General features: G+C 41.7%; 1 protein-coding gene across 1 annotated transcript in view; it reads left to right on the plus strand.

Annotated features, from left to right (window-relative positions):
* KCNK6 (potassium two pore domain channel subfamily K member 6) overlaps positions 1-9,534 on the plus strand; it is a 35,897-nt gene extending 26,363 nt beyond the window's left edge. Inside the window, exons 3-4 of the mRNA XM_040442081.1 lie at positions 5,342-5,737; positions 8,349-9,534. Coding sequence (XP_040298015.1) covers positions 5,342-5,737; positions 8,349-8,572 — 620 coding nt within the window. The 3' untranslated portion in view covers positions 8,573-9,534. The remainder of the gene's footprint in view (positions 1-5,341; positions 5,738-8,348) is intronic.
* Positions 9,535-9,682: the final 148 nt, after the last annotated feature.

Consider the following 9,682-nt stretch of genomic DNA (forward strand, 5'->3'; position numbering starts at 1 on the left):
ATACAGCCTAATAAACATAGATTCCCTATGACTGATACTCGCCAGTTCCACAGGCCTGACAAGACAATCCTGTTTCTGGAGCAAAAATTAGCCGATAATGAGTTCAATATAACAATAGCAAAGACAGGTGCACTCTGCGGTCATACTAAACCCTCAAACTGATTTTAAAATTGAGAGATTAGCCGACATGTCCTACGGTGTAGGACATGTCTGAGCCCGAGCACCGCGCCAAGGTTTCTCAAGTAGCTCGGGACCTAACACTCACCTACCTGTGCCATGTGGGCAATACCAGGGGCCAGTGGGCAAATTACAGGAGCATGAGGCCGACTCACAAACAACTCACCAGTTACCTCCAGCATGTAACCATGCTAGCAATGGGAGGAGGGAGGAGTCTGCGAGTCCCACTCAAGGCTGGCTGATATGTCCCAGGCCTCACAGGTGCACCTTAATGTGACCTGTAGATGGAAAACAGGCACATTTAAATTGGAGTTTATAGACCTCCAGGCATTTCATATACAAACAAACTGAAAAGAATGGCGTGGTATTAACCCCTTAAGGACTTAGGACGTACCGGTACGCCATGTTTGCCGAGTCCTTAAGGACCCATGACGTACCGGTACGTCCTAACTTTAAAACTACATTGCAGCACGGCGGGGGTTAATCGGAACAGGATGTCCGCTGAAATCATTCAGCGGGCATCCTGTCACAACGCCGGCGATCGCAGCAAACCGCAGGTCAATTCAGACCTGCGGTTTGCGGCTTTACTTGAGGTTTGCGGCGGTGATCGGCGGTGCCATCGGGTCCTCATGCGGCTGTAGGGGGGACCCGATGGCATGGAAGGCAGCGCGATGCCTTCCTTAGGCATCAGCGCTGCCTTCCTGTGACGAGCCTGGCAGATCCAGCCCCCTGGATCTCACAGGCCGGAAGCTGTATGAGTAATACACACAGTATTACTCATACAGCCAATGCATTCCAATACAGAAGTATTGGAATGCATTGTAAAGGGGATTAGACCCCCAAAAGTTCAAGTCCCAAAGTGGGACAAAAAATAAAGTTTTCCCCCAAAAAATTTACAAGTTTCAAGTAAAAATAAACAAAAATGTCATTTTCCCCAAATAAAGTTAAATAAAATTGGTAAAAAATAGGGGGGAGTATACATAATAGGTATCGCTGTGTCTGTATCGACCGGCTCTATAAACATATCACATGACCTAACCCCGTAAAAAAATTAAAATAAAAACTGTGCTAAATAAACCATTTTTTTTGTCACCTTACATCACAAAAAGTACAACAGCAAGCGATCAAAATGGTGTTTGCCCACCAAAATAGTACCAATGTAACCGTCACCTCATCCCGCAAAAAATGAGCCCCTACCTGAGACAATCTCCCAAAAAATAAAAAAAACTATGGTTCAGAATATGGAGACACTAAAACATCATATTTTTTGTTTTAAAAAAGCTGTTATTGTGTAAAACTTACATAAATAAAAAAAATATATACATATTGGGTATCGCCGTGTCCGTATCGACCGGCTCTATAAAAATATCACATGACCTAACCCCTCAGATGAACACCGTAAAAAATAAAAAATAAAAACTGTGCTAAATAAACCATTTTTTGTCACCTTACATCACAAAAAGTGTACATATTAGGTATTGCAGCGTCCGTAATAACTTGCTCTATAAAAATATCACATGACCTAACCCCTCAGGTGAATACCGTAAAAAATAAAACTAAAAACGGTGTAAAAAAAAAAGCAATTTTTTGTCACCTTACATCACAAAAAGTGTAATAGCAAGCGATCAAAAAGTCACAAAATAGTGCCAATAAAACAGTCGTCTCATCCCGCAAAAATCATACCCTACCCAAGGTAATCACCCAAAAACTGAAAAAATTATGGCTCTCGGACTATGGAAACACTAAAACATTATTTTTTTTGCTTCAAAAATGAAATCATTGTGTAAAACTTACATAAATATATAAAAAGTATACATATTAGGTATCGCAGCGTCCGTGACAACCTGGTCTATAAAAATATCACATGATCTAACCTGTCAGACGAATGTTGTAAATAACAAAAAATAAAAACGGTGCCAAAACAGATATTTCTTGTTACCTTGCCTCACAAAAAGTGTAATATAGAGCAACCAAAAATCATATGTACCCTAAACTAGTGCCAACAATACTGCCACCCTATCCCGTAGTTTCTAAAATGGGGTAACTTTTTTGGAGTTTCTACTCTAGGGGTGCATCAGGGGGGCTTCAAATGGGACATGGTGTCAAAAAACCAGTCCAGCAAAACCTGCCTTCCAAAAAACGTATAGCATTCCTTTCCTTCTGCGCCCTGCCGTGTGCCCGTACAGCGGTTTACAACCACATATGGGGTGTTTCTGTAAACTACAGAATCAGGGCCATAAATATTGAGTTTGGTTTGGCTGTTAACCCTTGATTTGTAACTGGAAAAAAATTATTAAAATGGAAAATCTGCCAAAAATGTGAAATTTTGAAATTGTATCTCTATTTTCCATTAATTCTTGTGGAACACCTAAAGGGTTAGAAAAGTTTGTAAAATCAGTTTTGAATACCTTGAGGGGTGTAGTTTATAGAATGGGGTCATTTTTAGGTGGTTTCTATTATGTTAGCCTCGCAAAGTGACTTCAAACCTGAACTGGTCCCTAAAAATTGGGTTTTTGAAAATTTCTGAAAAATTTCAAGATTTGCTTCTAAACTTCTAAGCCTTCTAACATCCCCAAAAAATAAAATATCATTCCCAAAATGATCCAAACATGAAGTAGACATATGGGGAATGTAAAGTAATAACTATTTTTGGAGGTATTACTATGTATTATACAAGTAGAGAAATTGAAACTTGGAAATTTGCAATTTTTTACAAATTTTTGGTAAATTTTGTATTTTTTTTTATAAATAAAAATTAATTTTTTTGACTTCATTTTACCAGTGTCATGAAGTACAATATGTGACGAAAAAACTGTCTCAGAGTGGCCTGGATAAGTCAAAGCGTTTTAAAGTTATCAGCACTTAAAGTGACACTGGTCAGATTTGCAAAAAATGGCCAAGTCCTTAAGGTGAAATAGGGCTGAGTCCTTAAGGGGTTAAACATGCAGGAAGTGCTCAAACCCACATGCAGTTGTGCATATATATACAGGGGAGCAAATCCTGAACTTGTGGCCCGTTGCTAATGGCGATCCCCAGCAAAAATGCATACAGTGGAGGATGCCACAAGTACCACAATGATATTGAGTTCAGCCTCAGAGTTTCCAGCATACTGGTCTCTTTGACCGTTGGACTTTGTATTTTATGAACCCCTGAGGTGAGGGCTATAGGACAGGACGCAGCAGCAGCATTTTGCAACCATTGTGGTCAATAGCTAAAGAACGACTGCAAAGAAATGCAATGGAGCTGTAATTATAGCGGGCAAAACAGGGGAAACGTGAGCGGTGGGGTGCTGGTGTCCTTTACTTGCCAGATTGGGACACCCCTATGGTTAACATTTTTTGGCTCACATAAGACTAGTCAGTTCCCTTCCCTGCAGGGGCATAGCTGTAGAGCATGCAGATCTAGCGGCTGCACATAGGCCCTGTTGCCTAAAACCAGAGTCTCCTCTACAACGTAAGGAGACAACGGGGCCCATACACCTTCAGTATCGGTAAAACACTTATTCAGTCGTCAGCTATCGTTCCCCATACACATAGAATCTCAGCTCTGACAAGTGTGTATGTGTATTCAATGGAGAGAGAAGGGAAAGCCGCTGCCAGACACCTAGAGGCGTCTTATCTACCCGGAAAACAAAAGGATCGGGGGTTGATTTTCATGGTGCCTAATCCCTCTCTCCCCTGACATCAGCTGTCAATATTGAGTCAATCTATCTCTATCTCTCATGCTCCATCATTCTCTCTCGTGCACTCTATGTCTCTCAAACACTCTATCCTTCTCTCTCTCTCTTGCACTCTTTCTCACTCACACTCCATATTTCTCATTGGCACTTTATCTCTCTTATGCTCCCTCTTGTGGTCTTTTACTCTGTCTAACTATTTTTCTCTTGCACGCTCTATCTTTCTCTCTCGTGCATGCTTTCTCATGCTCTATCTTTCTCTCTTACGCTCTCTCACTCTCTCTGTTGCGCTTTCTCTCTCATGCTCCATTTTCTCACTTACTCTTGCTCTCTCTCTCAGCGCCATCTTTCTCATGTTCTGTCTTTCTCTCTCTCTCTCACAGTCTCTTTCTCTTGAGCTTTCTCTCTCTCGCTCCATCTTTATCTCAAGCTCTATCTTTCTCACTCTTGTGCTCTTTCTTGCACTTTTTCTCTTGCGCACTCTATTTGGCTCTCACACGCTCCATCTTTCTCTCTCATGCTTTTTCTCTCTTGCTTGCTCTTTCTCTCACGCTCCATCTTTCTCTCTTGTGCTCTTTTTCTCTCTTGCTTTCTTTCTCTATCTTTCTCTTCTGCTTACTCTATCTTTCTCTTTATCCTCTCCTAGCTCATCTTTCTCACGCTCTACTTTTCTCACTCTCTGGCTATTTCCCTTGCACTCTTTCTTGCTCTGGCGTTCTTACTCTCACACTCTCTTTTTTTTTTTTTTTTTCTTTCTCCATCTTTTCTCTCTCAAGCTTTATCTTTCTCTCTTGCGTGATCTTTCTCTCACTCGATCTTTCTCTCTCATGCTCTATCTATCTTTTCTCCCTCTTGCACTTTATCTTTCTATCTTGTGCTCTTTCTCTCTCTTACTTTCAATCTTTCTTTCTCTCTCTTACTTTCAATCTTTCTTTCTCTCTCTTACTTTCAATCTTTCTTTCTCTCTCTATCTACTCTCTTTCTGTCTGTGGTATGAGTAATATGTCACCTCTGCACACAGTAAACTGTTTCTACTTTAAGAAATAATGTACAGTCTTACTTAACGCTAAACTGCTAAACTGAAATTTTCTTTGAGGAAACAGATCATATGATGAGCCAATTACCTGCTGACAAGAGACAAAAACTGTGTACAAAGTAGGTTAAACCACAACTATACAAGTCAGTACCACTAGTTCTCCCTATTTGTATTGTACTCGGGGAAAATAAAATAGGTACAAGATATCATCTCTTACCTTGCCTTTACATATTAGGTAACTTCAAACAGAAAGTTGCAGTTACCTCCCCTCCACCACTGATCGCTCTTTTAATTGCCCCATGCTTAGACCTCACACCTTTGGGGGTCAGCTTGATGCAATAACTGTATGTATCTCAGAAGGTGGTGCCGGAAAATTACTTCTCAGTGTGTAATGCTAATGCACTATGTCTATAGACTAATGATTATTCTGTCCCTTGCTCTTTCTTTTTTAGGTTATGGATATACCACTCCTCTCACAGACTCCGGGAAGGCCTTCTGTATTTTCTATGCTCTGGTTGGTGTCCCATTCACACTGCTGCTCCTCAGTGCAGCTGTCCAACGCCTCATGTCCATTTGTACTTACCAGCCAATCCACTACTTCCAACTTCGCAGAGGCTTTGACCGCAAGAATGTCGCAAAGGTTCATCTTGTGATCTTGGCTTTGGCAGTGCTGATATGTTTCCTTGTGGTGCCGTCCGCCATATTTAGCACCATAGAGAGTTCTTGGACTTTCCTGGACGCGTTTTATTTTTGTTTTATCTCTCTTTGCACAATTGGACTTGGTGACTACGTCCCCGGGGAGCAGGACAACCAATGGCTCCGTCAGCTCTACAAAGTATCTGTGGCCTGTAAGTATTGGGATTGTGGACCTTTGTAAATAATATTACCCTTGACAAACTCTGATTCATACTTATCAAATTCACATTCACAATGCAATGCAGTCTTCTCTCTTTTTAGTTGATCAAGCAGATCACTGGAGATCCCATTTGAGATTCATTTTGGGTGTCAGAATATTAATTGACTGGATTTGGGACTCCTAACCCCATTTAAGCTGTCAAAATATACAAGGGCTTATGCACATGGTCATATTACAACTCTGATGGATCCTGTATGGCAGTGCACGGAGGCTCTTACTGGCATCCATGTGCTGCCGCACAGGCTTTGTGCCCTCATGTATGAGCCCTGTCGTATCTCAGCTGGAAACTATTACCTTCACTCTCCTCCGATGAACATACTGTACATTATTCACACAGAATAATCCCACCAAAACTACATTCAATCAATGTAAATTCTATGAGCCCTCTTGGTTCTCCAAATTGCCCAAAGTAAAAAGAAATGGAGCAGCTTTGCAAACAATCTTCATGAAAAATCTACCGTTTTGTGATTGCAGCTCCTTTGCAGACCCATGCCATGGTCTATTTGTGTGTAGTCCTGATCATTCCCTTCTCCTTGTGCCCCATACTTCTGCTATCTATAGGTTAGCAAAAATAGGGAAAAGGTGGAGTGCATTAGGCTAGCCCTACTTGTAAGATTACTCATTCAGCCACCAGGTATCTCCTCAGCCTTCCCAAAAAATGTAGACACTCGGCAGAATGTGCCTGCTTATTTCACAGGTGACATGAAAAGTGGAACTTGATACCTCCAGCAGGTATTTATTGGGGAAACAATAGCAATTGGCCATAGTAATCCAACTCAGGCAAGTGATGTTCACCCCAAAGGTGTCCAGAAACATTACTCGGTGGGATTGGCCAACTATCATATACATATAGGGACCTACCAACTCTTCCCCAGTGGCATATGTTGAGGGAAATGCCATGTTGGCTTTCTGTGGATCCTTTGTTCCCACAGGAATCAAGCCTCTTTCACATGGGTCTGGCAGCAGACTAGTAACCTCTCCCCATTTGGGTCTTGGTCATGTGTCTTAACCTTTCATGTCCTCTAGATCAAACACCATTTTGCTTCAGTTTTTACCACTTGTCATAGATCAAACCTTCTCCTTCTTTCTCCAATAACTCTTAAAGTATAACTGTCATATTATTATTTTTTCCATATTTTGATAAAGGTGATTAGTATCACCTTAGTGGCCATCTTCAAATTTTATATTAATTCTTCCTAAACCATTAAAATCATTCAATTTGTCCCCAATAGCGCCTATTCTCACCTTACCCTAAAACTGCGTTGCTAGGAGAGGTCCGTCTATCTGTTGGCTGCGCTAAAGGACGGGAGACGCACGAGCAGGCTGCCCTGCTACGTGCCTGCGCGCTCACATCCATTCCCGGAAGTGAGAGCGCTGTACAGCCGAGTACGATCTCGGTGAGATCGTGAAAACTCAAATCCGATGGTATATTCTAACCCCCAGGCGTTCCCATGGTGACAGGGACGCTTGCCTGGGGGTTAGAATATACCATCGGATCTGAGTTTTCACGATCTCAGTGAGATTGTAAAAACTGAAATCCGATGGTATATTCTAACCCCCAGGCGTTTCCATGGTGACGGGGGCGCTTGCCTGGGGGTTAGAATATACAGGGCCCCGCAGCTCAAAGGATTATACATTTATTAACTGTAATCTGTAATCATCGCTCATCTCTTTACTTGGATACATTACTCTCAGCTCCGGTAACAGCAGGCAGTGCGGGCGGCGCTCACTCACTGATGTCACGCGCCTGCGCCGCCTAGTGGGAGGAGCAGGCACGTGACATCAGTGAGTGAGCGCCGCCCGCACTGCCTGCTGTTACCGGAGCTGAGAGTAATGTTTCCAAGTAAAGAGATGAGCGATGATTAAAGTTACGGATTCCAGTTTATAAATGTACTCCTGTGAGCGTCGGGGAGGGGGATCTGTGGATGGCACATTTTAGGGGGTGGATCTGTGGATGGCACTGTTTATGGGAGGGGGATGTTCCTAAAGTGTATGTGATAGAAGGAGGAGGAGGGCGTGTTTAAGTGTGGAGAGCAACCATTGGTTGAGGTGCAGAAGCTAGTGCACGAGGAGCTCAATGCATTGTGGGTAGTGAGGGCAGGCGGGATTAGCCTCAGGGTGAGGGCAGTGGCGGCCATCTTAACTGAATAGTGAAATTGCAGTTTTATGCAGACTGGTTGCTAAGGGCTGAATCTTCTGAAATATGGGGCAAGTAAGTCTAATAGTTAGTGATTCTGGAATATCATGGTAATAGTAATTACATATATGAAAATTGAAATTAGGGTCTAAATGTGACAGTTATCCTTTAAACATGATATTAAAATGTATAAGATAATTATTATGAAGCAACGGCGAAAAGGCAGCCCTGAAGGAATCACACTGCCAGACTTTTATGACATCTGTCTAATGTACCAAACCGTTGCCAACATTTGTGTGAATCTCGTTCTTTGAACTGTTCTAAATGTTTCTCTTAAAATGCCAAAAACCTAAAAAAAAAAAAAATAACTCTTATTATTTTTGTCTTCTCTTCTTTTCTGCCACAGTCTACCTCTTGCTTGGTCTCATGGCCATGCTGCTCGTCCTGCAGACATTCCACAAAGCCGCAGATCTCCATGGACTGACTGATCTTTTCTACCTCCCTCACCTACATGACCAGGATGACCAGGAACCCATTCTGGAGACGTCAAACTCCACTGTGATTGACAGAGAACCTAAAAGACCACTCGCTACAGGGACCCAACCCAGCTATTCATCCATCAACCGATAACCTGGAACCACGTTGTACCTGTCACTGAGGCAACCTCTCCTATAGCACATAATGTCCTTCTGAACTCTTCCACAAAAGGAGATTGTGTGACCGCAAGTCATTATAATAGGTTTACATTAAGAAGGTAGGGGAGATGTGGATTGGATCTCCTATTGGAGTGATCTGAGCTTGACATAGATTATGTGCCTTATTTCCAGACGTCTTTTTTTTTTTTACGCTCACCTTTCTGTATGTTCTAGCAGCGTCTTACACTACCCAATATTCTTAACAGGTCATTTCCCTCCGACATACATTTTTATGTGCCATGACTGAATAGATAGCTAAATATATATTCCAAATGTTGGGAGAACAATTATGCTCGTGCCATTGCCACCACTCAGACTGTCAATTTTTTCATGGGGGGTCCTAAGGCCTCATGCACATGGCCATATTATGGCTCTGCTCAAGCTTTCATTTCAATGGAGTTGTACTACAGAACCTATAGAAATTTCCAGGCTTATGCCATATATATATATATCTTGCTCTGGAGGACCTAGCATTGCATAGAGAGCCCATTGATTTCAGTGTCAGCTGTGTAATATTTCATTTCCTCTGCAGAGGAGCTGTAGGGAAAATGGTTAAAAAAGAAGAAGAAAACCTGGTAAAATTCACTGTGAACACTGTGGCCATAGTATGAGAGCACATGTGTACTTATTTATTACCCCTAAATGTCCTGTAATAGAAGAAGCTTTTCGGCAATATATTACAAAACATTAGCACCTTCTTTTTTTAATGAAACAAATAAAAAGGGAATATAACATATTTTTAATAACATTTTAACCCCATAGTGATGTCGCCTTCAAAAATCTATAAATTTAGTATTTTTCCATCTATATCGCCTTGTTTTCTGTGGGACAAGTTGTCGTTTTTAATGGCATCGTTTTGGGATACACATAACTTACTGATTAACTTTTATTAACTCTTTCGGGAGGGAGGGGGGGGGGACCCGGAAATACTGTCACTGAGTTTTTGCATTATAAATTTTACGGCATTTATTTTTCTGGCATCAATAACATAACTTTATTCTCTGAGCCAGCATGGCTACAGTAATAATAAATACTTTTCTTTTTT

Source organism: Bufo bufo, chromosome 8, assembly GCF_905171765.1.
Source record: "Bufo bufo chromosome 8, aBufBuf1.1, whole genome shotgun sequence".
NCBI lineage: Eukaryota > Metazoa > Chordata > Amphibia > Anura > Bufonidae > Bufo > Bufo bufo.